This window comes from Ambystoma mexicanum, chromosome 12, assembly GCF_040938575.1.
Source record: "Ambystoma mexicanum isolate Mex_15411 chromosome 12, UKY_AmexF1_1, whole genome shotgun sequence".
Classification (NCBI taxonomy): Eukaryota; Metazoa; Chordata; class Amphibia; order Caudata; family Ambystomatidae; genus Ambystoma; species Ambystoma mexicanum.
In genome coordinates, this window is record NC_090936.1 from 32,327,416 (window position 1) to 32,343,738 (window position 16,323).

Genomic DNA, 16,323 nt, shown 5'->3' on the forward strand with positions numbered 1-16,323 from the left:
AGGCGAGAGCAACGCCATTGGCTCCAGGGGCTCGGAAGTCTCACAATTGGCAGGTGCCAATATATAGACCTGATAAGGAAAAGACAGCTTTCTCGACACCAATGGAACTATTCCAATTCAAATTCCTCTCTTTTGGACTGCATGGGGCCCCTGCAACCTTCCAATGACCTATGGACAAGATACTACAGCCTTACTCCGATTTCTGTGGGCCTATATTGACAATGTAGTCATTTATAGTAAAACTTGGGAAGACCATCTTTTTCATCTCTCTACTATTATCAGAGCCCTCAGAGAGGCCGGCTTAACTGCCAATTCATTCCAATGTAAACTGGCTCAATCTGCTGTGAAATACCTAGGCATCTTTGTAGGGAATGGCAGTGTCCAGCCCGAGCAAAAGAAAACGTGAAAGTCGTCCTAGATGCCCCCACACCTAAAACCAAGAGAGACCTCTGGGCATTCCTAGGATTGATTGGTTATTACCGCAGGATTATCCCACATTTTTCCGATAGAACAGCCAGATTGACAGACAAGCTAGGAAATGCTGAGCCTCAGAAGATTCATTGGACTGATGAGGACGAAACATGTTACAACCAATGTTCCCTGTAATTATTTTTGGCTGTGTGCGGCAAAGTAATATTTTTGTGCGGGCTGTTTTTCTGTCATGTCCACAACCGGGTGATGCAGTGATGCAGTGGACTGTGAGCAGAACAAGCATAGCAAGGCGCGCTCTACCTCAATAGGGGTTTCAATTTTCTGTACTCCTCCTAAGGTTTTAATTTCTAGTCTAAAATCATGACCTTTTATATCTTATAACGCTAGAAGACAATGCATTACTTACCGTAAAAACATTTCTGATGGTTGTATCTGCTTAGAATCACATGCTGTGCATAGGTCCGACATCCAGTGGTCACTGCGGAGTATTGCATTTTGTTTTTCGTAGTCGAAAAGGGGACGTCGACAAGGCGTGTCTGTAACACTATCCCTATAGTGACGTGCGTTGTACCCACAATCCCTCACGCGTCGAGGTCCCTCTGTTTGTATTTTTCTGTCCTGAGGGAGCCTTCTAGACTTGAGTGAGTACAGAAAAGAGAGAAATATAAGAAAGGATGTCTATGTTCCTTCCATCCGAGCGGAGAGGAAGGGCGGGCGCATGTGAATCTAAGCAGATACAACCATCAGAAATGCTTTTACGGTAAGTAATGCATTGTCTTCTGATGTTTGTTAATCTGCTTAGAATCACATGCTGTGCATAGACTAGCGAGCAGTACCCGGAGTTGGCGGTGGGTTATGAGAAGGAACAGTAGAGAAAAGATGTCTTAATACTGCCTGTCCCACCTGGGAGTCAGATCTAGAGTGTGCATCTAACAGTAGTGTTTTGTAAAGGTGTGCACAGAACTCCAGGTAGCCGCTTTGCAGATGGACTCAAGGGGAACATTTGCAATTAATGCTATGGAAGCCCCAGTGCCTCGAGTGGAATGTGCTCTTGGCTTGAAGGGTAGTTCTCTCTTAGCAAGAGTGTAACAGAGAGTGATACATTGTACAATCCATCTAGATATAGTGGACTTTGAAACTGCATCTCCTTCTCTTCCTGCTGCCACAGAGACAAAGAACTGATTAGTCTTTCTCAGTGTTCTGGTTCTTTCCATGTAGAACATGACAGCTCTGCGTACATCTAGTGCATGCAGACTTTTTTCTCCCAAGCTGGAAGGGTTTTGAAAGAACGTTGGTAGTTCTATAGACTGGTTTACATGAAATTTCGAGATGAATTTTGGTGCAAACCTTGGGTGTGTGCGTAGAACCACCTTATCCTTGTGAACTGTTACGAAGGGGTCTAGTACAGAAAGAGCCTGTAGTTCACTTACTCTCCTAATGGAGGTGATAGCTATTAGGAAAGCAGTCTTAAGAGTGAGGTATTTAAGAGTTGCCTTGTGCATGGGTTCGAGAGAAGTGCCCATGAGTCTAGAAAGTACCACGTTTAAGTCCCATTCGGGAGCTGGGTTAGCTATCGGAGGGTGTATTCTCTTTACCCCCTCCATGAAGGCCTTGATAACTGGTATCTTCCACCACGACACTTTAAGTTGGGAAGTGGTGTATGCAGAAAGTGCCGCTAGGTGGACTTTAATGGAATTGAACACTAGACCTGAATCCAGTAAATGGGTCAAGTACAGAACAATGTTAGTGGGAGAGCAGTCACCCGGGTTGATGTTCTTACCTCTACACCAGATGACAAATCTTTTCCACTTGCTAGAATAGCAGTGGCGAGTATTAGGTTTTCTGGCTTCCCTGAGGATGTCCATACATCTCTGCGGGAGTTGTAAATGTCCAAATTCTATGATCTCAGGAGCCAGGCTGCTAAGTTCATGGTCTGAGGGCATGGATGCAGTGTCCAGCCCTTGTCCTGTGACAGCATGTTGTACGGGCAGGGAAGTTTCATTGGGGGAGATAGGGACATCTCCATCAAGTGAGCGAACCATGGCTGCCGGGCCCACATTGGGGCCACTAGTATCATGGTAACCTGCTCCTGGTGCATCTTGTGCACCACTTTGTTGAGAAGGGGAGTCGGGGGAAAGGAGTAAACAAATTTCCCTGACCATTGAATCGACAGACCGTTCCCCTTGGACTGGTTCTGGGGGTACCTGGAGGCGTAACTTTGGCATTGTGAGTTCTCCAGGGTTGCGAACAGGTCTATTTCCGGGAATCCCCATTGCGTGAAGACGTCTAAGACGATGTCTTCGTGCAATTGCCATTCGTACTCTTTGGGCAGGGGGAAGTCTCTGCTGAGTTTGTCTGCTAGCAGATTGAGTTCCCCTGGTACATGTTGTGATAGTAGGAACATGTTGTGTTTGAGAGCCCACTTCCATATATTCTGGGACAGCTTGGACAGTCCTGGAGAGTGAGTGCCCCCTTGCTTGTTGAGGTAGTACATGGCTGTGGTGCTGTCTGTGAGGACCATCACTGTCTTTCCTTGCAAGTGTTCCTGAAAGGCTTTCAGTGCTTTGAACACCGCTAGTAGTTCCAGCAGGTTTATATGCTTGGATGCTAAGCTCGGAGTCCACACTCCATGAGCAGTCTGATGGGATAGGTGAGCCCCCCATCCTGTAAGGGATGCGTCTGTGGTTAGAGTGGCTTCCACTGCGGTGTGGCAAAAGTTTTCCCTAATAACAGGTTTTCTTTTGTCCACCACCGTAGCGAGAGAACCAAGGCCTGCGAGACCACCACTAGATCGTCCCATTGTCCGCTGGCCTGACACCACTGGCTGTAGAGCCACTCTTGCATTGGGCGCATGCGCAGGCGCGCGTGAGGTACCAAATAAATACATGACGCCATCATCCCTAGCAAGCGCATTGCTTTGCGTACCGTCACCTCTCGACCTGCCACATACTGGGGGATCTGAAACAGCATGTTTTGGACCCTCTCATTGGAGGGGAACACAAGGCCGTCCTTTGTTTGAATTAGAGCCCCTAGGAATTGTTTGATTTGGCTGGGGTCTAAGCTGGACTTCTTTTCGTTGATGGAGAAGCCCAGTTGGGACAAAAGGTCTACGGTCTTTTGGGTATTGGAGAAGCATGTTTCGTAAGAATCCCCTGTTATGAGCCAGTCGTCGAGCTAAGGGTATACCGGGATGGATAACCTGCGCAAGTGGGCCGCTGCCACTGCCAGTACTTTCGTGAATACCCTTGGTGCAGATGCTATCCCGAAGGGTAGTACTCTGAACTGGTAGTGTTTGTTCTCTATCTTGAACCTGAGGTATTTTCTGTGCGCTGGCAACATTAAAATATGAAAGTATGCATCTTTCATGTCCAGTGTTGTCATGTAATCCCTCTGTGATAACAGTGGGATTACTTCCTGCAAGGTCACCATACGAAACTTTTGGGGTTTGACAAACTTGTTCGCTGGGCGCAGATCTAATACAGGGCGCATGGTTAAGTCCTTTTTGGGTACAAGGAAGTACACTGAATAAATACCTTCTGTTACCTGAGATAGGGGGACAGCCTCTATAGCTTCTTTTTTCAGTAGCTCTTCTACTTCTTGAAGAAGAATAGTGAGGTGTTCCGGTGACATGCGTCGGTTCCGTGGGGGTCTGTACTTCGGGGAAGTGTTGAATTCGATGCAGTATCCGTGGGCTATGGTGGATAATACCCAGCGGTCTGACGATATTCCCTCCCATGCTGAAAGGAACGATGTTAGCCGGCCCCCGACCGGTGATGCATGGGAGGGGACCCGAATCTTCGGGTCATTTGTTGGTATTGGGCGTGGAACCTTCGGGGCTGGAGCCGCGACCTCTTCCTTTGCCACGCCGTTGGCCTCTTTGACTGAACTGGGTGTTGCTACCGTGGTTAGAGGGCCAGTTGGTAGCAGAGTAAAATTGCTGTTGGTTTTGCTGCTGGCGTTGGCCACGAAAGGAGCGTCTATTGCCATAGCTGCGTCTGTTAGGGGGCCTAGAAATTTGGTCAAGAGTCTTGATGGTATCAAACTCTTTCTTCGCATGTTCTAGGGCCTCATCAACTGCTTTCCCAAACAGATGTGTTTGTTCTATGGGCTTATTTATCAGGGAAGCCTGGGTTTCCGGCTTAAATCACGAATTGCGCAGCCAGACATGGCGTTTGAGAAGTATTCCCTGAACCAGGGAACGGCCAGCCGTCTCTGCGGCATCTAAGGAGTTCTTTACGATGCCCTGGTTTACAAGAGTTCCCTCTGAGACTATAGCTAACAGGCGTGAACGCAGGGGTTCTGGTGCGTCCTCTGCTTCGCTGCGCAGCTTGCTCCACTGTGCATCTGCGTAGCTAGCTAGTAGGGAATTGTTATTCGCAATCCTAGTAGAGAAGGCGGCGGAGGTCGTGATTCTCTTCCCAAGTGCGTAGAGCTTCTTGCCCTCCTTGTCAGGTGGTGCCTCACTAGTGGATAGTGGTACCCCCGCTCTTTTTCTTGTATTAGTAACTACGAGGGAGTCCGGAATAGAATGTCCTCTGATGTACAAAGGGTCAGAGGACGAAGGGCTGAAGAGCTTTTCTATCCGAGGGTTGACCCCTCTGACTAAGGCCGGATTGGAAAGGGAAGGAGTTATTCTTCTCTTTATAGAAGCCAGGAGCGGAATAGACTGACTAACAGGGGCTTTTTCTTTAATAACTTTCTCTACAAAGTCTATGTCAGGAAGAGTCTCCCCTGTGTCTATCTCAAAATGCGCTGCTGCCTTGCGCAATAGTGCATTAAGTGAAGGTTGGTCATCTATGGGAGAGGTGTTTCCAATAGGTGAATCCTTGGGAGGAGAAGGGTGAAAGACATCAGGGTCTGAGTGCACTGATGGGGATTGCCAAGGCTGTACTGATGGGGATTGCCATGGCTGCGAGGTAGCTGTATCTTCTTCAAAAGCTCCTGCACTAGTGTAAGGATCTTCTTCAGACCCCTCTTCCTCATGTTCTTCCTCTCCACCCAAACACTCCTCATCTTCCTGGAGGTATTGCTCCTCCACAGTGAGGTCATATGCGTCTGTAGAAGGAGGAAACAGCCTAGGAATCTTGACCCTAGGGTCATCCTGGGGCCATTCTCTTGGTCTTTTGGGTGTGAGTGGGTTTTGGCTTCCCAAAAACCTTTCCATTTTCTCCATACAAGAGTGGAGTCTTTCAAGGGTCTCATGGGGGACCCCTGAATAGTCTAGAGGGGGGAAATCAGTGTCTTCACCTTCAAAACGCTTGGAACGCTCCCACAACGTCGAAGAAATGTTTCCGTCGCCCTCTGAAAAGCCCTCCGGTAGTTCAGAAGTGCCCTTAGATGAAGGGGGCAGTTCCTGGCTACTTTTGCGCTTTTTCGGCGTTTCCATAGCTTTTTGTGCGGTATTCGAGGTTTGTTTCGTCGTCTGCTTACGCTTGTCTTCAGAAACAATTCTCGCCAGGCTCTCGACAACGAGTTCGTCAGAGGGCTCTGGTGTCGACATTGCCTGCGTTACGCGTTGTTCCTCGACGGCCGCTCTATGGAGCGTTACGTCGGATGATTTTGAGGTAGCGCCTGTGTTCGATGAAAGCCCAATCGCTGGTCGCGGCTGCGTTTGCGGGTGGGGCTTGAGACCCTTACGGTCTAAGGTAGACGCCGGAGTGCCCTGCGTCCCCTTCGGCGCTGATATCCTTCGTCTTCGACGAAGAAGAGCCGTGGGTTGTGTGCTTAGGCCTATGGGGTCTATGTGCGTCCTTGTCGCCGGGGTGTTCATCCCCATAAGCAGGGCGTGAGCCGAGCCCGTCGGGGCCGGGGACGGAGTCGAGGAGCGCGAGCGCTCCTCCTCGGGGTTAATGACTTCCGTAACGGACGTTGAGTTATCACCCTCCTCGTCATTTTCTGTAACAGCGGCGGCGGGTGAGGAAACTGACTTCGACATAGCGTTGTCCGCCCACCTCTTAACTTTCCGTTCTTTAAGAGTTCTTGGTTTCAAGAGCTTACAGGCCCGCGCAGCTGTCCTCTTTATGATCGAGGGGCAAGCAACGATTACAGAGCTTGTGTTTGTCCTTCCAAGTGTATTTGCCCCTACAGCGTGGGCAAAACTTAAAGGTGTCCTCTCCATAGCTGAGGCAATAATAACTGGTGATAACAACCCCAAGGGAAAGATAGGGGAGAAAGAAAGACATTCTCGAAGAGAAGATAAAAGTTCGAACCCCCACTCTCCCTACTGTATGTTGGCCGGCGAGGCCTGGCCACGTGTTCGGCAGCGCCGAAGTATCTCCTCCGTCTCTTCCCCTCCGTCGAAAACTTGCTCGGCGGAGAAACAGCTTCACAGCTAATGTCGAGGGGAGGGATCTTTAACAATAAGTATAAATTAAGGACCGAGGTCCGTAGTAAGTGTTTGCAATGTCTCTCTAGGAGCTCCTCGTAAGGCGACCATAAGCTGGGCGGGAAAAAACAATCTGAGGGACCTCGACGCGTGAGGGATTGTGGGTACAATGCACGTCACTATAGGGATAGTGTTACAGACACGCCTTGTCGATGTCCCCTTTTGGACTACGAAAAACAAAATGCAATACTCCGCAGTGACCACTGGATGTCGGACCTATGCACAGCATGTGATTCTAAGCAGATTAACAAACATCAGAAAGTTATTTATATTTTGACTTGTTAAAAGATATCTCAGGGAGAAGACGAGTAGATCTCCCTCTACCTTCTACAATGTTTTAAACAAATGCAATACAAAAGCTATGCTGGACTTTAGTGCAATGAGGAAACTTGATTGACTATGATGACTGAAGAGTGAAGTAGTTTAAAAAATATAACACCATACAATATATCATGCTGTACCTCCTTGGAAGTCAAGCCAACGGTCTTGGAAAATCTCCAAGAATGGTGTGGGACAACTTTGTATTATGCAACAACCAGCTTGCAAAGATATGAATGTGGATATATGTGCCCATATGTGTATTCTTCAATGGATTACAGCCAGTGACATTTATTTTACTGTAATGTGTATGTATGCCATTTACAAATAGGAAGGAGACGAGGCCACCAGTTTCTCTGAATCAAATGATGGGACACTAGATGCTCATCGACCGTGCCCATGCTGTAGAAACAAAGTCTAGCTAGGCTTGCACTGTTTAAAACCCCTGTGCAGACATGCATTTTGCAAAATAAATCACGGGCGAAGTGGGTGCGGTAAAGATAACAGAATTCAAATGCAGAGAAAAGGCTGAAAATTAGCACACTCTTATCGCCATGAAGTCTGGGCAGTGGCGCAGTGCGAGCACTCTGTTTAGCTGAGAGGTGAGGGATGGGGTCTGTGCTCATGATCCTAAAATATGAAATTTCACAATGACATGGCTATTACTGTATTGTGGTGTGTGTAATAGTAAGGCGGTTTCATTAATGCCACACTTTTGATAGCAATCTGGGACGACTGTAATACGGAAGACCAAACACCACCCCCACGCTATCAATGCATGATGAGATGTGCAATTAATACCAAGTTTTACAGTCCTTTCACTTCCGTGATTCCAAAAGCACCCACAACTTTACAGTGTGCCTACCTACTGAATTGAAGCAAATACCTTCCGTGGCTGGATTCTCATCCCAGCAGAAGCACTAAAATAAACAGTATGTATGAGCCCTTTCAGTCCGGCACCACTAGAAACAATGGAGGCGCATCCTTGAAAGTGTTAATGTTGGGTGCGCTTTAACAGTGTGTATGGTGATTAACAAACCTATGTAGCATGTGTGCAAATCACGCATGCCCCAGATGTCACGATTTTCTCAACTGGCCTGAAGAGCTTAACGGGTTTGTCCTCTTGAGTGCCAGGGCGCTCAAATCCCGCCCAATTCAAATTGATTTCTATTTTAATTCATGCAGTCCATCAAAGAGCAAGAGCAACAGCCGAGCCACATCACAGGAAAAACCTCAATTGAATTAATCATGGACAAGACACATTATTCAATGTGATGTCCATTGCAATACACAAAAATATCCAAAATACATTTCTGCATTGGCGAGTGAATACCTAATCACTGATGTGATCGATTCCCCCGTTCGTTCACCCAGCACACACAGGTCAACCTACCCATGCATGCACACAAGGTCTCGAAAACATGATAGAAATGAAGAGGGCCACTCACCCTCATGCTACATAAGCTTTGGCCGGAATATCAAAAGGTATGGACGCAGATCGCATTTCAAGTTCGGTTTCTTATTGTTGTACCATGAAGGCGAGTAGGCCTGTGCCATTCGCATTGCCTGCCCTCAAGACAGTTCACACCAGCGTGAGTGAACCACCATGCGCACACCACATGGACAGGCTGGGTTAAAGCAGATCAGTGTTTAACTCGCTTTTAAAAAAAATCCCTCAGCGATGCGATGCACACGTCCATTTTAACAAACATCACACTGAACAATGTGTGTTGCCTGTCACTTAAACTGAACCCTTCCGGGCAGCATAGTGCAGCTGCTCCTCCCACTATGTGTCAAACTAGATCCATAGAAGAAAAGTTGAATACAATGGGACTCCAACACCACAACACTTGCATGACAAACGAGCATTCCACCATTAGATCAGGCTATAATATCCTTTCTATGTGTCTTATTCTATCCATCAGTCCAGATAGTGTTGAAGTTGTGCCCATTGAACTATGTAGGCCACTTGAGAAAATCTAACCGCAGTTTGTCTGTGCAGCAATTGCTCTAGCAACACAGTCCTCAGCATGGCAGTTTTAGTTTAGTGAACAAACGTTTTGGATAGAATAGCAACAAAGATGTGTACCATGAGAGTGTACATAAGGCCACCATCTGATTAGCGTGACGCACATTAAGCTGCTTGGGACAATGCGGTCAAAGACTCTTATCGGTTTGAATGCAACACGACAAATGTATGCATTATTAAGATAAATGGTGTCCTATTTCTGAAATGCTCTTCTAGTTATACGCCCCTCCTAATGATAACGAGCCTATGGGCCTTATTTACAAAGTGTTTCTCAGTGGGTGTGCCCCAATGAAAACGCGTTTTGGAAATCAGGACTTATTAATCCTGGAAAATATTACTTTTAGCGCAACCAGTAGTCACTCACTTTACAGGATAAAGCAATTTTCGAATGTTTTCTGGGAAGTCCATCAAGTGATATACTGTCTTGCAACAGCCTCACACTTGTGTATAGGTGCGTTACAAATGCCATATCATATCATATCATATCACCCAGCCACAATCCCAACCATGTGCTAGCTCTATTTATAATCTCCCCAACAAAGGCTTTGCGTGGCATCAGACATTATGATCATGTAATACGTGCACATGCTATACAGCCTCCCCAATGCCGATCAACGTTGCCAAAGAATTACCACAAACATTTGTGCCTTTAAAGAAACGCACACCCTGCCCTGAGCAACACCAAACTGAAAAGCCTCACGTGCTATCGTTTCAGCTCCTGCGGTCCAATAGACGATGCAGCCCCAGAAACGCTCCTTGAAATGCACTATACAGTCTGTACACGCATGCCTTTGGATAATGAGGTGTGAAGAGAGGGTCCCTCTGTCTGAGGAATACAGCTCCCTGAATAATCCCACACATCGCTGAAGATCTAGGCAGCGTCTGGGCCTGGAAACGGCATGCTGGGTCACCACTCAACAGCAGGTAGAGAAGCATACGGCACGATCATGGCGCCCTGTTTTCTCACCAAAGTAGAGAGCTCCAATGCAACGCATAACGCACGAGGACTAGAGGAGAAGACTTTTAATTGGCGGAAGCAGCGCAGCAAGCGCAGTCGAGCACTGCCTGCGGCCAATCATATTCAAAGTATTTTATGCACGGCTCCCAATTGACTGAGCACATACTGATGAAGGGAGGGCAGGGCAGACAATAGCATGCACAGTGATTGAGGGTTTTTGCGCGGCCTCAGAATCGCAAGTGCGCGGGTGCCCAGCCGTGCACCTTACAGGGGGCATTGCTCCGTACTGTTATCTGACGACCAACCACATATTGACGGATCTGGAACAACATGTTTTGGACCCTCTCGTTGGAGGGAAAGACAAGTCTGTCTTCTGTCCGAATTAGGGCTCTGACAAATTGTTTCACTTGACTGGGGACAAGACTTGATAGAGAACCCCATTTGAAAGAGTGGGTCTACAGTATTTTGGGTGTTCTCTAGACACGCCTGGCGCGTGCCCCGTTATGAGTCAGTCGTCTAGGTAAGCGTACACCAGAACGACTGTCTGTGCTATTGTACAGCTGCCATGGCCAGAACCTTGGTAAAAACCCTTGGGACTGAGGCAATGCCGAAGGCTATTACTTTGAGTGAGTGTTCTCTATCTTGAACCTTGGGTACTTCCTGTGCGCTGGCAACGTTAAAATAGAAAGTATGCATCTTTCATATCCAAGATGGCCATGTAATCCCTGTGCTTCAGCAGTGGAATTACCTCCTGCAGAGCTGTCATCTTGAATCTTTGAGGCTTGACATACTTGTTTGCAGGGTGCAGGTCTAAGACAGGTAGCATGATTAGATCCTTTTTGGGTACAAAAAAGTATATTGAATAGATACCCTTGTTTACATGATGATCTGGGACGGGTTCTATTTATCCCTTTCGCAGCAGGACCTCCACTTCTCCCAGATCATACTGATCATCCTGAAAAATATCCCCTGAGGGGTTAGAAATGTTAAGAACAGGAGAGGTGGAGCAGAAAACAGGGGACTGAAGTCTAGGAGACTTGCTTGGCCTAGTGTCATCCTCAAAGGAGTGAGTCCTCTTATGACTACTGCTATCATACCCGTCTGTGAAATCAATAAACAGACATTTCCATAAATTCCTTAAACTTTGCCCTAGTCCAGGAACCTGTAGTTTGAGCTTCAGGGAGTGGGAAAGCTAACTCTTCTTGAACCTGTAAAGACTGACAATAGGGAACAGACCTGGACAGAGCCTTGAGGTACCACAGGGGTTGTCTGGGGTCAGCCCCACGTGAATCTGGCCATTAAGTGCCTAGGGCAACTTTTCCCTTAATTTAAGGTGCGTTTCGGCATTGTCAGAAACAGGCACCGAAACTTTAAGGGGAGAACCCTGTGTTGTTGAAGACTTGGAACCATGCGCCAAGCGCAGAGGCGGAAGTGCTGAGGGTCGAAAACCGGAAGGTTCAACTGGTTCCGCCGAAGGTTTAAAAGGGCCTGTGGGTACTGTTGGCTTCTTTGACGGTACAGTTGAGGGATGCAGGGGGGGTTGTGTGCTTAACCTTGGTGGTGTGAGCATCTGTGCCCCTGTTACCAGTGGGTGCGCTCCCTCGTAGCAGTACATTTGGCATGCTTAGTGAGGCTGGGGACGGGAAAGCGGAAGTCAACAGGGTCCACAGCAATGTCTCCGGCCTCCGAACGGGAGCCGTGGCTGCTGGAAAGGTGCTCGCCTGATGCGACAGCGCCAGTGGGGGAATAGGATTCGGCCTGCATTGCGTAGGCCACCTAAATCTTTGTGTACCTTTCTTTAAGTGTTTTAGGCTTAATGAGTTGACAGGACTTGCAGCGCTGCTCGTTGTGGTCACGAGGTAAGCAGTTATTACCCTCTGAATGAGTCTCCCTCCAAGGAAACTTCCTATTACAGGAAGGGCAAAATTTCAATGAATTCTCTCCATTATTAATTAGAAAAATAGCAGCTAGACAAGGGAAAGAAGAGGGAAAAGCAAGAAAAGGCATTCTCTAAAGAGTAATGTCGAGACAAAAGTCCCCCATACCCCCACTGTGAAAGGCCAATGCCTGATGGTGAAGGCCGCCGCCAGCTGTTGAGAATTTAGCCGTAGATTCTGAAGACAGGAAACAGGAAAAAGGAAACAGCTGTCAAGTTAAAATTGTTGGAAGTGTGTGTCAAAGATGCGATACATTATAGCAATTATTCACGTTAACACGAGCTCTGCATTAAAGCTACCGACCAGTATTGAGGAAAAAAACTATCTGGGAGAACCTAGAAGCATGAGGGATCATGGGGACTACATGGCACATTAGGGATAGTGATACATACACGCCCAGGTTGACTTCACTTATCGATCTTTGAAAAAAAGATGCAATACCATGCAATTACCACTAGATGTCAGACTATACACACAGCCCGTCAATCTAAGCAGATTCACAAGCATCAGAAATATGTATATCATAAAAGCATACACAATAGTCACACAAAATATTGAAATAATACACTGCAATCACACATACACGAGACTCAATTACACATTAAAAAAACTCATTTGATTTATACACAGAAAATATTCTGATTGAAATAGCTGCCTCATAAATAGTTTCCTATTTTTGTAAACTTTAATGAATTAATAATGTTCTATTTAAAATATTTTGAATGTATAGAAACATTTGTATTAATCTGAAATGGTTTGAAAAGTGAATGTTTTATGGTTGTACACTGTAGTAATTTAAATATGGTGAAAGGTTTATAAAAACCAAAGCACCAAATAATGTTTTTTTAAACGCACAATGACAGAAAAACAAATGAGCATTTTTCATTTGTGAGCAAGAATGTTATGCACAAGTTAAAGAGTCAATTAGATTACAAGGGCAATGATACATAAAAACCAAAATGAACTCTCAGGTACTCAGAAATTGATATACTGAAATAATCAGCGACTCTATTTGCTCAGTTCTATGTGGCACCTGAAACTAATGCTGCAGCAGTAGGGCATGGCTTACATATTTCAAACACAAATACTTTCTTCTAAACAATCTACTTACCTCATTCACAAAACAGACATATTCCACCACAGTTTCGGAGAAGTCTGGGGTTTTTAATATCACTCGGTCACCTATAGAAGTAGAAAAATCGCATTACAACCAAGGCCACTGTAAATCAAATACATTAATTATACATCCCATATTTACTTGCAAGGTTTTTGACGCATTTATGTATGTTGTATCTAGCACGCGGGATGCAGATCTAACCAGAAAGAGAAATGTCAGAGTTTACACAATTTAGCAATACCAGATTTCATATGACGGTATGCGCAGCACATATCTGCAATGACGGTATTCGAGTTGGCAGCATTAAAAGGTAAGCGCTACACAGGATTTCTGCAGATTCAGATCCTTCCCTTATACAATCCCAGAATTTCCAAAGAACATATCGATCCACTGACTTGGGGTGCACATTGCAAGCAGCAGAGGGTCTAGGGTAACCTTAAAGAGAAATGGTCTGAGCAGTCTTTAGCTGGAGGATATTCCGGAAAACTTGTAGTTGGCCAGTGCAGAAACATGCCGGTATACAGTAATACCGGCATGTTCATTCTGCACTGTCCAACATGTAATGAGCCCCTATGTCTCTCTTTGTGAATTTCTTATATTGTCACAATTGCACACATCACCTTAAAGTTAAGTGTAGTAGGATACTTTGTATCCTTATATTTTTTCTGTAATGGAGGTTTGGTTACTTTTACAATGAGCCTAGGACGAGTTGGTGGCAGTAGCTATTTTTCTATGTTTTTGTAATTTTTTCCTCGCATTTTTACACTTACTGCAAATGGCTACAAAGGGTAGCTAGCTCCCCCAAGATGCTGGTGCAATGAGGTCTTTGCTTGTCCTCTGGCCATATTGTTCTATGACCTTCGTCCTGCCTTCTCAGGTAAGGAAATGCGATGTATGGAATGCTCTTTCCCAGAAAAAGCTGCTGCTTTTGCAGGCAAACAGGTGGTTTGTGTGTGAGCCCGGATGTGGGTGCTCAGACTGTCTGGTCCCAGTACACATTTGGGTGCCTGAATGTCTGGTGCTGGCCAGATGTGGTCATGACTGTAAAGCCACTGGCCTGTTTGAATGGTGCAGATCCTTACCATTGGTGAGCTAGGGCATGCTCCCAGCCCAAATGTTGGATAAAATGAGGGCTTCTGCAGACATTCAACAGATCACTGTTGGAGTCGTGTCCTCTCTGAAGAAGAGCTGCCAGTTGATGGCCGAGAACAACCCCTGCAGCTGAGCAGCATAGACTCCAGTGTACTCCCAGCGAAGCCCTGCTCCTCTGCCTGATCTCAAGAAGACCCTTGTCAGTGCTTTTACCCCTGGACTGGTAGAAACAGCCAGTCCCAACTCCTTCGCGAGGATCCGTACCTTTGGAGCCTTCATAAGTGTCCCTGGACCAACCAGTGAACTGACCAGCTCTTTCCTGGGCTACATTGCTGCAGCGTTCGGCCCTCCGAGTTCAAACTTGAAACTTGGAGGATCTTCAACTTGTGTAACAGATGCATGCTCCTGCATTTTCAGCCTTCTTGCATGAACGGAAGCTGTGCTGGGCCTGCTCCTTTGTTAGTCCACTGAAGAATGCCTGTCGCTGCATGATCGTACGATTCTGACTGCAACACTTCATCGATCCCTGGAGGTGTCCTGAGAGGGTCTGTCCCGCTGAAGTCTTCATCTTTCTTCATTTAGGAGTTCAACTGGTAGCTGTCTGGAACAGATTCCTAAGCCCTGCAATCTACAGAAAGAAAATCCTGCATCTCCACCGGTAACCCCTGGGCCTTCCTCAATGGGGACAAAGCATAGAAGAGTTTCTCCAACAGATTCCGGAACATCAGCAGTGGTCCCCGGAGAAATTAGAGTCAGGGTTGTAAATTATGGTCTGTGGAGGCATGGTCAAGGATCCCCTTCTTAGGACTGTCCAAAGGACTGGGATTCAGTGAATTTACTTTAACTAACTTTTTCACTTATTAATCATAACCACTGGCATTGTCAATCTCTTCATAAACCTACCTGTAAAGTATACACTTTGGAACGGGTGACTTTTGGGCACAAGGCGCCAAGTCATCTTAGGGTTGGACTTTATAAGAGCTAGATAAGCTGTTCAATGATTATCATAAAGTGATTTTGATTTCTAATGCATTTGAGCTTACTTGTGTTTCACTGGTTATTAAATCAAATGCTATTGTATGCTATTTCTCCTATGTATGAATGTATATATTGAAGAGAGGGTCCCAGGAATATCCCGCCTCACCACCATGAACCTGACAGGCTGAAGAGCCAGGAATGCTCGAATTCACTCATCCGATTTTGGACGAACCCCAAGTGCACCCCTGCCTGACTCGACTCGTATGCAGGAAGGTATCCCCTCAGACAACCATTTCAACCATATCCAGTGCATATCCTTCCAGATCCAGAGAATCCGACAGAGATCGTGGACCTGAACACCATAATGGACTGTCTCGATTAGGTACCAAGCAACCATTGTGCTGACGTCATTAGTGACACCATGGCATAGCAGCGTTAGTTATGAAGAATACATGCAGCCCTGCACAGTATTACACAAACACACATTTACATACACGGAGAACATGCTTACACAGTTCTGTAGGTGGAGGTCAGATACATATATATATATATATACACACTGTCAAAGCTTTTATTATTTTTCTCATTAGTCAAATGCAGTATTGCAGAAATGCAAGGCAACAAGAGATCCTGAGCAAGCTTGCAGATGCTTATGGCAATTAACCCTATGGGACTACAGGAGTATATATGGAGCCTGGTAGGACCACGTGTGACTAATCTATAGGAAACATAGCACAGCACGAGCATGTAGAACAAGTTAATTACCAACTGATAACGTTCTTTCGATTGAATGTTCCTCCAACGTATTCCTCATCTTTGATAAACACATCCAGCTTCGGCAGCTTCAGAAAAGTTTTCTCGGCAGAGGGCGCTGTGCGTCGAGTCGGTGTCCCTCGAAGGCCTCCGTCAAGGGTGATGTCAATGGGTGTATAAGTAGTGCGTGGCGCCCGTTGGCCTCAGTTCTGTTTTTCCCTCCTGTTTGTGTTGGCTGTTAGCCTAGGCAAGCAGTAGTCAGCCTTGCGAGAACGAAAGCTGTAACAGCATAGGAAATTCCATAGGAAATTCTACAGAGGGGTA

The 16,323-nt window shown here is 46.3% G+C and overlaps 1 protein-coding gene across 1 annotated transcript in view; it reads right to left on the minus strand.

The window, feature by feature from the left end:
- Positions 1 to 16,323, minus strand: part of MOV10L1 (Mov10 like RNA helicase 1) — a 1,432,366-nt gene that overhangs the window by 801,022 nt on the left and 615,021 nt on the right. Inside the window, exon 11 of the mRNA XM_069627860.1 lies at positions 13,171 to 13,241. Within this exon, the coding sequence (XP_069483961.1) occupies positions 13,171 to 13,241 (71 nt within the window). The remainder of the gene's footprint in view (positions 1 to 13,170; positions 13,242 to 16,323) is intronic.